We start from the raw sequence: 14,492 nt of genomic DNA, 5'->3' as shown, positions 1-14,492 counted from the left end.
TATAACCAGGAGGTCTACATGTTGTTGTGATAAATTGTCTAACCGAAAGATACCCAAGGCCCCGTTTGGTAGATAGATTTCACTGATTCACACCCAAGTCTCTTGTTGTTGTAAAGAGCTGTTTCGCTGAGAGTTAAGGAAGTACAGAAGCTGACATACACCTCCTCAAGAAGTGAAACAAGCCTAACCTCCATGCTAGCCACCCTTTGAGGCGCAGCGGTGCTTTGAGCTCAATGCTAACGTCAGCATGCTAACATGTTCAAAGTGACACTGCTTACATACTGATCGGCAGCAGGTAAAATGTTCACCATTGTATTAGCATGCTGGCATTTACACATATCAATTGTTTAGAAGGTATTTATCTCGGTTTGGGTTTTTGGTTTTATTTTGTAGTTATATTCTGATGTATCTTGTTCTGACGTCTTGTTCCCTCCCCTTGTTCCCTTGTTTTCCCGCCTTCTTTCGGCGGAAAGAAGGCGGGAAAACAGACAAAGGTGGGCGACCTGTGTTCCCAGTGTTCTTGCGCCTCTGTCCACCTGCGCCTCCTCCCCTTGTGGTTTAGTTTGTATTCTTCCTGTAATGTCTTACCTGCATTTTGCTGTCTGTGTCCACGTGTTATTCTGGCTTGTACTTCTACTAGTTGCTACAGTTTACAGTTTTTTTTTATTTTGTTTGTAGATTACACCAGTTTTGTTGCCAACCTTTTTGCTTTTGGATTATTGGATTTTGGGCTAGAACATCAGCTCTCACCAAAGCTCGTTTTGAGTTTCTACCTGCCTGTTCTGTGCCTTGTGTTTGGCTCCTCTTTCAAATAACCGTGACACGGGGGGGCGCTGTTGAGCAATGAAGGAGTGAGACGTGCTTTACATAGCTCCGGTAACTTTTCGTTTATTAATACACTAAACACCTGTATATCCGTCTGAATGTACTTTGGAGTGATATAAGAAAGCTCAAGCAAGTGGACAACTAAACCTAAAAGGAAGAGAATGATGTCAAAGAGGGGAAAAGCCAAAAAGAACGACCAACAAGAATTAGGCCCTGACCAACCCTCGGACTCAACTGAAGCGGTGGAGCCCGACTACCTGGGTGAGGAGGCGGACCCACCAAACCGTGCTGTGCTAGCTGCTATTACTGCGTTAAGGAATGAAGTTACCCAGATTAAAGATGACATATGCGCCACTATCGATGCCCGTATACAGGCTGTGTATACCGTGCTGAGAGGCGAACTGGCGACAACTAAAGAAGAACTGCAGACGTCCATTACGGCCTTGGAGAAAACCGCGACCTCGCATGCTAACACTATTGGAGAGATAGAGAGGGCCGCCTCACACCAGTCGGACGATGTTACTGCACTTCAACGGCAAGTCACCCGCCTGAACTCTGAGGTAGAAAAACTAACTGAGAAATGCGAAGACCTAGAAGGACGCTCGAGGAGACACAACCTCCGGGTCATCGGAGTCCCCGAGGGGACTGAGGGACCCAGGCCGAGAGACTTTATTGCCGGGTTGCTGCAAGATATGCTGTCCCTGGATGAGAAACCGCTCATTGATAGAGCGCACCGGACCCTCCGAAGGCGACCCGAACCTCATGAGCCACCTAGACCCTTTTGTTCTGAGGCTACACTACTTTCACACGCTTGAGGACATCCTACGCAAGGCTGCGGCGGCGAAACAGCTCTACTACGGTGGTAAAAGGATTCAAATCTTCCCGGACTACCCACCTGCCGTGGCTAAAAAGAGGGCGCTATTCAACCGCACCAGGGAGCTGCTAAGGGGCAGACCCGGGGTCAGGTACGGACTACTCTATCCTGCAAGACTCCTGATAACCCACAACGGCACGCAGATCTCGTTCATAGATGCCAAAAAAGCGGAGGAATATGCCGAACGCCTCTCGGCATCAGGCTCGACTGAAACGAGACAGGAGGACGCTTAAATGAATGTAATCACTGCGGATGTGGAGGATCAAGATATTCCAAGAGGTGGCTATCTATTGGTGCTTACTAGTTAGCTCATATGGCTAGCGCTAGCACAACACTAGCTGTCACCTATTCACGTGAGTTAACGTTACACGTTCATACACACGCACAGCTGGTACTGGGGTAGAGGGGAGGGGAGGAATAGGAGGATCATTCAATCAAGTCCTACACATTGACAGCTGCACTGCTACAGATACTGTACCGATCACAGATTCTCGATGTATGGTAGTTTAAACATTGACAGCAGAGGGATGAAGGGTCTCAAATTTTCCAGTTGGAATGTACGTGGACTAAACAGTCCAGTCAAGAGAGGAAAGGTTCTGACCCATCTTAAATCACTGACCTCAGACATTATGTTCTTACAGGAAACCCACTTGAGGAGTGGTTCGCATGGCAGGCTAAAAGCAAACTGGATAGGGGAGGTTTACTTTTCAGAATTTTCATCCAAAGCAAGGGGTGTGGCCATTCTACTGAGAAAAGGTGTGCCCTTTTTACAGAAGAAAACAATCACTGACAAAGAGGGCCGCTACATTATAGTAATTGGCGAAATCCATAACATTTCCCTCACTCTTGTAAATATATATGCTCCCAACATAGATAACCCCATATTCTTTCAGAAGGTTTTTTCACAGATACCAGACATCTCACAAACACACTTGATAATAGGGGGCGACTTTAACACTGTCCTCGACACATACCTTGATAGATCCTCCACGAAGAGACTCCCAAGAAATGCCTCTAGTGAATTTTTACATACGTTCATTAATAACACGAATATACTGGATATATGGAGAGTGATGAACCCTTCAGGTAGGGACTATTCATTCTACTCACCTGTACACAACTCCTACAGTAGGATAGACTACTTCCTGGTGGACGCTAGACTCATACCGTTCACAATGAATGCTAAATATCACAGCATTGTAATTTCAGATCACAGCCCACTCACCTTTTTGTTGTGTCTAGATCATGTAGATAAGCCGCACACCTCTTGGAAACTAAATTCGCAATTTTGTGAATACTTAAAAGACCAGATTTCCTTATACTTTGAAATGAATGACAACCCTGATACCTCTCCTTCCATTCTCTGGGAAGCATTCAAAGCTTACATAAGAGGCTGTATCATCTCGTTTGAAGCTTCTAGGCGGAAAGAAAATAAGATCAAATTAAAAGAATTAGAAGATCAAATTAAATTACTTGACATAGAAAATGCGCACTCCCCCTCTACTTTATTGCACAGGAAGATAGCAACACTTAAGTATGAATATAACAAAATTATCTCTGCAAAACTAAGTAAAGCATTCCTCTATACTAGATAAAAACATTTTGAATTTGGTGATAAACCACATAAACTATTAGCTAGACAACTTAGGAAAATGGAAAATGACAGAACGATACACAAGATAAAAGCTCACAATAATAAAATACTTATGAAGTCCAAAGATATCAATGACCGGTTTCTCAAATTTTATACTGATTTGTATACCTCAAAGACCACTTCGGACTCTGTAACTATTAATGCATTCTTGGACAAATGTGAGCTTCCTAGACTGAGCGAGGAAGATAGTGATTCTTTGAATTCTGACCTCACAATTGCGGAGGTTCGGAGTGCCATAACCTCCCTAAAGAGTAATAAGACACCTGGTCCTGATGGACTTCCAGGGGAATTATACAAAACATATAGTGAAAACCTATCCCCTTACCTGCTGAAATTATATGAACATGCCCAGATACAGGGTACTTTACCCCCCACCTTAACTGAGGCTGTGATCACACTAATTCACAAGAATGGGAGGGACCCACAGGAAGTAGGCGCTTATCGTCCTATCTCCCTCCTTAATGTTGATGGGAAGTTATTTGCCAAGATACTGGCCAACAGGCTGAATCCTCTATTGGGAAAGCTAGTTCATGTGGACCAGACAGGTTTCATACCAAATAGGAGTGCTACTTTCAATCTTAGACGTCTTTTCAATATTATATACACAAAAAGAGGTCCACCTACCGATCTTGTCATACTCGCACTTGATGCCGAGAAGGCATTTGATCAGATTGAATGGTGCTACTTATTTGAAGTTCTTAATAGGTTCAATTTCGGAAATAAATTCCTTTCACTAATTAAACTCATTTATAAAAATCCCACGGCTCAAATCCTAACAAATCGGACAATGTCCTCTCCGTTTAGTTTGCATAGGGGGACAAGGCAGGGGTGTCCACTATCCCCTCTAATTTTCGCGCTGGCTATCGAGCCTTTAGCCCAGTGTATCAGAGTAGATCCCCAGATTTATGGATACTCCACCAAAGACACAAATAATAAAATATCATTATACGCAGATGACATCCTTCTATATATAACACAGCCTCAAATTACTATCCCAAATCTTCTGGACAAAATCAACCTGTTTGGGACATTTTCAGGTTATCGGATCAATTGGACTAAAAGCGTGTTAATGCCGGTCCATTTGAATGACTTAACACACCTAGATCAATTTCCATTTAAAGTTTCTCCAGAAAAAATTACCTATTTGGGGATAGAAGTGACAAAGCAGTACTCATCTCTATTCCAGGCAAATTTCCCCCCTCTAATAGAGAGATTACAGACTAGAATAACATTCTGGGACACGCTCCCAATCTCTTTAATTGGGAGAATTAATGCTATAAAGATGATCTTCCTCCCACAGTTGTTATATCTATTTCAAAACATCCCAATTTTTCTAAAAAAATCCTTTTTTAAGCACCTAGATTCCTTAATAGTTCCTTTTCTGTGGGGACACAAGGCTCACAGAATAGGCAAAAAACATCTCTGTAGGCCAAAACCAGAGGGGGGATTGGGACTTCCGAACTTTTTGCTATATTACTGGGCTTCAGTGATTAAGATGTTTACCTTTTGGCTAGACACGTCGATACCAATGTCTGATTGGCTAATGCTGGAGCGGGAGGACTGCCACCCATATTCTATGGCCGCAGTCCTACTAGCTCCGGCTGCGATTAATAAGTCCCTGTATAATAATAATCCCATCATACACAGCATGATCCGCACCTGGAAACAAATCAAGGCCACCTTTAATCTTAAACCAATCTCTCTTCTATTACCCATCGCTAGAAACCCTACATTTGCCCCCTCTAGTATGGATGGAGCCTTTCTTACATGGAATCAGAGGGGTGTTCAGTGTATTGGTGACCTATACGTGGGAGGCGTCTTTGCTTCATTCACACAGTTACAGGGGAAGTATGGGCTGGGGAATAACAACTTCTTTCGTTACCTACAAATTAGGGACTATGTTCGGTAATACCTAGGAGATTTTGAGACTGAATCACAATCCAAAATAGATGATTGTCTGAAACGGTCTCCTAACGAAAGTAAATTGGTATCCCACATCTACAATAACCTCTTATTGATGAGCTCCCCCTCGACTGAAAGTTATAAACGTAAGTGGGAAGAGGAACTTGGTGAGCCGATCCCAGATGGTTTGTGGAAAGAGAGTCTTGAAAACATACATCATTGTTCAGATAACGCAAGACACTGCCTTGTCCAATTTAAAATTATACATAGACTTCGTTACTCGAAGGAGAAACTACACAACATATATCCAGAGGTGTCACCTGTGTGTGATAAGTGCCACTCCTCCGTAGCAACACTTCTTCATAGTTTTGCTCTATGTCCAAGGGTCCAATTGTTTGGGATCGATATATGTAACATCATGTCTGGGGTCATGAATACTTCAATCAAACCTGAGCCTCTGTTCATCATACTTGGAATATCGGAGTTCTTTAGGAAACTAAGTGTGGCGCCGCAGCGCTTTCTCTCCTATTGTTTCATAATAGCAAAGAGATTAATTCTCATCTTATGGAAGAGCACAACTGTACCTACCTCTAAGATGTGGTTAGAGGATTTAACTAACACACTTCATTTGGAAAGAATAAGGTACGTACTGAAAGACAGGCTCAAACTATTCAATAAAACATGGGAACCCTTCATTTCGTTCCTTAAAACTACAAATTCAGCGCAGCAGTTTGCATCCTAGCATATGACATATGACAACTGTAATGGTTTTAGAGTGAAGGTCTCCGCGAGGGAGGTTGGTTGGGGTGGAGGTACATGGTGAGGGGCTAATCTGTGGGGGGGGGGGATAGTGTTGGGGATCCTGGTCAGCCTTATGCCATCTCCTTGCCTTGTTGCTACTTGTCTTGTTTTGCTTTGCCTTGCTTTGATGTTGTACCACTTAAGCTTAAAGTTTACTGCCTATTTGTTATTTGTTTTTTTGTTTGTTTTTTTTTGTTTTTTTTCTTTAAGTAGTTATTAAAAAGGCTTTCAGAATGTATAGGTGAAGTGTATGCAAATTGTATGCTTTAATAATAAAAAGACGTTTGGTAAATAACCGTGACACTGTTTGGTTGTAAACAAAATTAAATTAAATTATAAATTTGAATTGCTAGATGATTGCCATTCTGACAGGGATGGCAGTCTATCCTAAAGTTATTGAACGTTTTTAGGCTTGGTGGTTGACTGACCGACTGGCAGACTGACAGAGGCAAGGCTGCTGGAATTAAGCAATTTCAAGAAAGTCTCAGTAATCTCCTTTTCAGAAACACAAAGCCATCACCACTGCAAAGCTCCCTGTCAGAGTGAATAAAATACCATAAGCACGCTGATTGCATGCCAATAGTCTCTCATTCATCGATAAGATGAGGCAGACCTTCCCACCTTCGCTTTTTTCACAAAGTAAATAACAGAATGTAAAACATGGCGACAATAAATCTAGCTTGAAGCTTCACTGACTTTGGTCCCATTATTCTGTTCACTTCCTGTTTGCTACATCTCTGCTTCCTGTCTCTTGGGGAGGGGGGGACGGACAGCCCAATCTGTGTTTAATCTGAAAACAAGGAAAGCCCTCCCTCGCTCTGCCACGAGCTAGAACAAATGGAGAGATAACTTTTTGCAGGCTGCATTGATTCCGATTACCAGTGACGGTTACTTGGTGGGCTTTAAAACAATCCTTGAAAAATATGTCCCTGCTGGGGCTCTGTGACAGGTTTTGGCTCGGGATACATTTTCCCTTTTTCTTTGACAGTGATTAAGAGAAGGCTTTCATGTCGAACCAACCACACTGAAACTGAGTGAGGAAAATACAAGAATCAATAAACATGTCCCAGGATATTATACTATAATTTTGGTGTATACTGACATTTTAATTTGAGCAATATTTGATATTCTGGTTCCATCTGCGGAAAAAATATGGTTCCTGTATCAGATGTGATGCAAATTAAATATGGATGCCATGTTAATACAGTAATCTGTCTGTTTCTGTCTGTGTTTTGTACTGCAGGTCTGATTGTATTTTTTCAACATTTTGCTTTTAAAAACAATATTTTGCTTTGTTATGGACAGATATCTATTTATTATTCCCTAATAATCTGCACCTATTATTCACCTGTTGTTAAGCGTATTAGACACTGGGTGAATTATCTTTTTTTTTTTTTTTTTTACATTTTATAGCAGTTTGCTCATGTATCTCCAATAGATTAACTTGACTTAAAGGAGTCATCACCTGGTTTTTTACATATCCAGTCCCTCTTGGATCGCTTTGGATCAATTCTTAAAACTTATTAGAACATTTTTTTTTTTTTTAAATCAAACATAGAGCTTGTTCTGACACTTTTTCATACCGCGACTTTCTCACGCGAGATTATGTGCGAGGTTTTGACCGGTCCGGATGTGCATTGTATTAATATGTAATGAGGCGCGCGTTGATTGGCCGCAGGAAGGACAGAGCCGGAAGGGGGGGCGAGCCTGCATGCACACACGGACTCCAAAACATAAACAGCCCCCTGTCATGGCGCACACACTAAATGACGAACCTTACGGAATTCAGGCATTTATGTACAAGCCAGAGTCTGAAACCGAACGGGAGAGTGAAGAGGCAGAGACGGTGGAAGAGACACGTTTACAGCAGGATGTCTCTGAATGGTAAATTCTTTTTTTTTCCTTCTTACTTTTCACACTCGTGTTAAGACCTGAGTTTTAATGCTGGCGGTCACGATGTATGGCGTGAAAATGACAGAGAAATAAGCAGATTCGGCGTGCTCACTCTGGCTGAGGACGGCTGTGAGTAGCCTCCTGTGGTAACGTCACCACAGGAGCAGAGTCAAAATCTCGTGCTTTAGGAACGCGCACTATTGTGCGCTATTCCTGTTCAGAAAAAGAGCCAAAGCGAAAAAATAAGCCACTTTCAAACTCCAACTTTTCAGGCAAGTTTCAACAGAGGTCCAACACCAATACGCATGATTTAACAAGAGAAATTGCGATTTCCGGGTGATGACTCCTTTAAAGGAGTCATATTATGCTTATTTTCAGGCTCCTAATTTGTTTTGGAGGCTACCACCAAAATAGGTTTACATGTTTTATTGCTCAAATAATATATCAATTTTCCCATACTGTCCAGTGCAGCAGCAATGTATTCCCCCTCTGTCTGAAACACTCAGTTTGAGCTTCTGTCTCTTTAAGGTCTTCCCTCACTTATACCCAGTCTCTTCTGATTGGTCAGCTCACACATGCCTGACTCAGATCCACTAACAACAACAGAGCAGCTGCGCTAAATCAATTCCCATGTGCCAAACCAGCTGCTAGGCACACATTATGCAAATGTATGACACGGTGACGTAGTGTGATGCCACAAAGTCACAGAGTTAAAAGCAGGACTACTGACAAGGTGTTTCAGGAGCAGTGTTTTCTGTGGGAGAGAGGAGCTCCTGTTGGTGTGGACGTTGACCATTTTAACTTTCAAGATCTTTTGTGTGCACAAGAACCTGAGAATCACTGAAGGAAAGGAACAAAAGGCAAAAGCATAATAGGTGTCCTTTAATGTCTGAATGTTCTGACTATTTATGAATAAACGCTGTTTTTACACTTGGTCCTAATTGAATAAAGTGTTTTGGGGTTTTTGGGACAACTCTCTTGAGAATCTGTCAGTTACAAACATAATTTAGAAGTAAGTCATTAAATGATTAACTCTAACTCCCTTCAAGTAATCTTCACAGTTTATTTCTATGCACATAAGTCAGTGAAGGAACAAAAGGCCATTCTATTTTTAGTAAATTTGAAGTTTTATGTGCGAGACTACAACTCTGAAATTAAAAAAACAATAAAAACAATGAACAGAAGGCCGGTGCAGATTTGTACTGAAATGTTAAATGAAGTGTACCGTTGACAGCCTTGTCAGAGAGATCCAAATGTTCTGCTCCGTTTTATCTACAACTTGTGGCTACAGGAAACTACAGGCGTCTGTTTACATGAGCTTCACTCTGGGACCTGTTACAAACGCTATAAGCTCAGCCCAGGGACTATTTTGAAGCAGCCTCCAATAGAGCTGTTGTTAGGCAGTGTGGAAATGGGCTACCCACTTAATTCCACCTGCAGTGATATTGACACTGAGCTTTGTGTGCGTACACGTGTGAGTGCATGTGTGTGTTTCTGTTCGCAGTGGAGGAGGTCTATATTGAGCTCCTGTAATATGACCAACTATTTTTCGTCCCTCTTGTGTGGGAGGGGAAATGGAGAAAATGGGAGACCAATTCAATTTATGTCCGAATCATTGTACATTAAGGTACTTGCAACCAACCCCCACTTTTTTCTACCACACATGCACATGCAGGATTATCGAAGAAGCGTCAGAAAAATAGCATTTTGTTCCAATTATAGCTCTGACAGGCCTCACGGCCGCAAAGTATGGTGGCATTGGTCCGATCCCTGGGGTGTCCAAGCCAGTAATTGAAAATCAGGTCTATGGCTATACGTGCCAAAAGGGCCTGAACCTCCTGTCCCTATACATGCACTCGCACACACATAGTCACTAATGTGCAATTTCGTTTTCGTGACAAAGCCCTATCTCCCTGACGGCTCAGCTGATGCATGTGACACTTCAGACTTCCAACCAATTCGCGTCCATCTCTCAAGAGATGAGAGGAGACACGGAGGCTGACGCTTGAGCAGCACGTCTCTTGTCTGATCGGCACAAACTCGAGATTGTTCAATGCATATTGTAATTTAGAACTTGCAGACCATGACAGTGTCTGCAAATCCAGGAACCACAATAACATTAGCCCTTTTGTTTTGTTGAAAGTGGCTTCAGATACTCCAACATACATGTTTCCAACACACAATATTGTTACAATGTACTGAGTGTTTTTGCAGTCAGCGCCTACATTATGTCTGACAAATAGCTAGAGACCTGGGAGTTGTATTTACAACAGTGGCGTTGCACTCCAAATCATACAAAAGGCCAATGTCTACATAATGTTGCTTTAAATATAGTATACTGATATGTTTAAAATGGTAAAAAAAAAAAATATATATATATATATATATATATATATATATATATATATATATATATATATACATGTGTGTGTATATATATATATATATATATATATATATATATACATGTGTGTGTATATATATATATATATATATATATATATATATATATATATATATATATATATATATATATATATATATATATTCATGTTCAGTCGTGGACAAAGAAGTGTACAGTGTGTCACATCACTCATGTTCTTACCAGTGAGACACCGTTTTGAAACTCCACACAACTGTGTGGGATTTCAGGTAGATTTGGGTAATCATATCATAATTCTCATCAAATTAATTAGATTTATTAGGTATCAAACTAATAAAACAGTGTTAAGTATGTTTTTAAAGAGGCCCTGCAGCCCAAAGTTACTAAATGAGAGCAGAAATCACAATAGGAGCACATGGAAAACACAATACTGCTTGAGACGAGGTAAGCATTATGATCCCAGCTTCTTGTTTGCACCCTCCTCAGATGCTGATGACAAGGGGGGGATTGTTTCCAAAAGCTAAAACACGAGTTTTTAAAAGACACATGTTGGCACGCAGTATGAATGTAGCCCCTTTTTTGGAGCTATCAATCGACTGCGCCGCATTAATATCACTCCCATTTTGTGCTATCTGGCAGCAAAAGCCGCTAATCTCAGTTACACCCTTGACAGCAACAACAACATCACTCAGCCTCCGCGGCGACACCGCCTTTAAAGTCTTCCTCTTCCACAACCTGTAAGACATCCCTCACACGGGATCACTAATGCTCTGCAGCAGCTGAAAGAGGCTCTGTCACTGCTGTTAACTGTGCATTACCCCGGGCTCTCCTCTTCTCTAACATCCCCAATGCCTCTCAAGTCAAACTGCCACTCTGAGGTGTACTCTAAAGCCAAAACGGCTCACTTAGTCCTGCACCAGAGTGACTGCAGCGGGGCAGCGCGAGTGGATCAGACTAATTCAAGTCAAAATAAAATGAGGTCTGTTTATCGCACCCAAAGCTGGACTGTAAATTGAAGTGAGGGTGAGACGGAAAGGGAGATTCCTCAATCTCAACAACCAAAAGCTTCTTCAAGAGTCGATAAAAAAAATTACATTTTGACATATGAGACACTTTTTTTCTGTGCTGCTGCTGCTGCTGCTGCTGTGGGTAAAATATATTTCTGTCACGTGAGATCTCTGTACGCTGGAAATCAAGTTTGACAATAAAGCGCTGAGTGATGCAACGCTGTAATCAGAGGCATGACATTGTGCAGAGATCACATTCGGCGCTGACATGTTGACGCTTCTCTTTTATCACAGGCGCACTTTGTTGGGTGTCAGAGCGAAACAGAAATGGTGGATAAAATGTAGAACCTCAGATCAGCCTTGTCTGTCTTGAGCCCGTTCTTATCTTCACTTCACTGGTAGTCTCTGTTCTGGAACTGGTGCAGAGGAACTTCACTGAAACCCCTTTTGAGAGTTGAACCCAATTCCACTCCAACCTTATTATGTGTGCGCGAGTGTGTCTTTGCACCTGCTGTAGATGCAAAGCTCTGTGTGTGTGTGTGTGTGTGTGTGTGTGTGTGTGTGTGTGTGTGTGCAAGAGAGAAAAGGAGTGTGTGTCTGTGTGATTTCAAATCCGTGCAGGAGCAATTAACGGTTCATTTCTGATTTCTCCCCGGGAGATTCCTGCACGGGCATGAGATTTCTCACAAGACACCCAGCTTGTCTGTAATTGTGCCACGTGATTTCAGTCATCGCCTTATCTGAAACACATCGGTCTTAAAGACATTTTGAGAACACTGATGCGTCTCAATCTGTCCAGCAAAGCAAAGAAATGCCCAAAAAAAACACAACATGGATGACAGATGCACTGGACAAATCACTCAGGAGGGATACGCCGGCTGCCTTCCAGCGTCACTGCACTGGGTACATGGCGAAAACGTTAAGAACTCACTGTCATCATAAACGCTTTGAGACTTGAACAATGTCCCAGGGGCTGCTGCATGATAATGTGCAGATGTCGCAGGTTCACAGCAGAAGTGCTCCGAGGCGTGAATATTCTTTGGATACTGAGACTAATTGCTCAAAAACAGTTGTCATCTGTCAGCATGCTTGTTGGTGGACTGTTTTTTTGCTGTTTTTTGGTTGTTGATTTTTTTTTTTTTTTTGATCATGAGAGGATTCACCCTGGGTGTTGTTTGAATCACTTCGTGGCTGAAGATTTCACAGCCTCTTGGGGAAAAATCCTGTGAAACACCATCAGAAATTCTCTGCGAGGAGACCAAATTTGGGCCAAAACTCCACCCAGCAGCTCCTGCTTCTAGTTAGAGCCAATGCATCACCTCCAGAAGCAACACTTTATGGCACAACTGGTGCACGGATAGAACCAAGTCTTCAAGGCTCCACACTGAGATCAAACCCTCTTTTTGAGGTCATTGAAAGAAATGCGAAACGAGATATCTGATCTCTGACTAACACTGATAACAAGGTGTGTGATTATTTTTGCTCTTTCATATGAAAACCAGAGGACGAGAGGGACTTTTTTGAAAATAAACCCCCAAAACCCCTCAAACAGGCCCTCTCTTTTCAATCAAACCAAATCGCTCTCTCTCTCTCTCTCTCTCTCTCTCTCTCTCTCTCTCTCTCTCTCTCTCTCTCTCATGAGCGCTGTCCAAGGTGCTGACGGGCGTCTGTTTGAGTGCCTGGAGTAGATCACAGCCACACACACATGAATAAACACCCCCCTGAGTGTGCGTGTGTGTGTGTGTGTGGCTCACCAGCTCCTTAAACACCCCTCGGGTAGGCTACACACAAAACGGGTAACACCTCACCTTCAACTTCGTCTTCGGGCAGGTTCACCGGGGCGCTGTAGGAGAGGATGTCGGGGATGGTGCAGATCCCCCGGTACATCAACGTGGAGGTGACTGGGTGCATCGGCATGACGGCGACCTTTGGCTGCCACCTGCGCCCTCGTCATACAGAAAACGTGTCTACGGAGAGGAATCCCAACTTCCCCCCTCACGGTCACAGAAGGAGCGGAGGAAGCGTGTCCATGGGTGGAGGGGGGGGGGGGCGGACAGGGGTGAGACGGGAGAAGGTGGATTCCGCAGCGTGTCCGCCGAAATCTCGCTTTTTTTTTTTTTTTGGTCAACGACGGAAGAGCAGCAACAATGACTGACCGGGGGTGTCGTACCTCATTTAGGAAAAAAAAAAAAGAGAAAGAAAGAAAAGCCCAAATCGATCCTGATTATTCACACAAAGTCAGTAGATATTACAAAACTACCTCAGAGGGAGACGATGCGCACACGAATGCATCACCATCAAGCAGGAGGGAGCTCCACATCTGAGCTGATTAGTGCAGGTTGTCCCTTGTTACCAAAAAAAAAAAAAAAAAAAACCCATCAATCGATACGCCGATTGATTCGCAGTGGCTGTCAGTCCGCTGATTGCCTCTTTGCCTCGCCGCGAGCGGATTCATGCATCCACTTGTTGGATTGCATGCGCTCACTTTGACGCACCTCGAGATCCTGCCACCTTATAATCCACCGGAACGACGCGTTTTACACTTAAGAAAGAAATCCTGACACTAACGGAGAGGAGACCCCCTTAAAAAAAACAAGAAAATCTCTTGAAAAGCGTTAAAAAATGTGACAGGTGAGCGCGCGTCCGGGTCCTCAAAGACAATAACTGCCGGCTCACTGTTAATTGGTCGTGGCTACGGGGGACGCATTGCGATCCAGTGGTTCCATCTTCAGTGGAGTGGAGGAGCGGGGGTTTTCTTTTCTTTTTTTTTTTTGTGTAAAAGAAAGCTCACTGTGTGGATCTGATATGTAGTCGTCTCTCTATCTCTTTCTTTCTCTCTCTCTCTCTCTCTCTCTCTCTCTCTCTCTCTCTCTCTCTCTCTCCCGTCTCACACCCCGTCTCTCTCTCTCTCATGGATACGTCTGCGCGCACACACACACACACACACACTTATATGGGTGTAGGCAAGACCACACAAAACACTCCCCTCCGTCTGTCTGTCTCTCTTTCCTTTCTTTTCTTTCCTTTTTTTTTTTTTTTTTTTTTTGTTGTTCAATTATTCTCCCCCGTGCGCATTCGGGTTACTCACCGATGTTAGACTGAAACCCTAAAGTGTGATTGATGAACACGTACGGGAGGTGAATGGAGTGACAT

General features: G+C 42.9%; 1 protein-coding gene across 2 annotated transcripts in view; it reads right to left on the bottom strand.

Moving 5' to 3' along the window:
• cabp7a (calcium binding protein 7a) overlaps positions 1-14,227 on the bottom strand; it is a 32,588-nt gene extending 18,361 nt beyond the window's left edge. The window contains exon 1 of one of the 2 annotated variants that reach the window (XM_030417659.1): positions 13,148-14,227. In XM_030417659.1, coding sequence (XP_030273519.1) covers positions 13,148-13,256 — 109 coding nt within the window. In that variant the 5' untranslated portion in view covers positions 13,257-14,227. The remainder of the gene's footprint in view (positions 1-13,147) is intronic. The other variant, XM_030417658.1, reaches the window with a different exon arrangement.
• Between the last annotated feature and the right edge of the window lie 265 nt (positions 14,228-14,492).

Source organism: Sparus aurata, chromosome 5 (assembly GCF_900880675.1).
Source record: "Sparus aurata chromosome 5, fSpaAur1.1, whole genome shotgun sequence".
Classification (NCBI taxonomy): domain Eukaryota; kingdom Metazoa; phylum Chordata; class Actinopteri; order Spariformes; family Sparidae; genus Sparus; species Sparus aurata.
The sequence above is the reverse complement of the archived record's forward strand: the minus strand, read 5'-3'. Positions and strand labels throughout refer to the sequence as shown.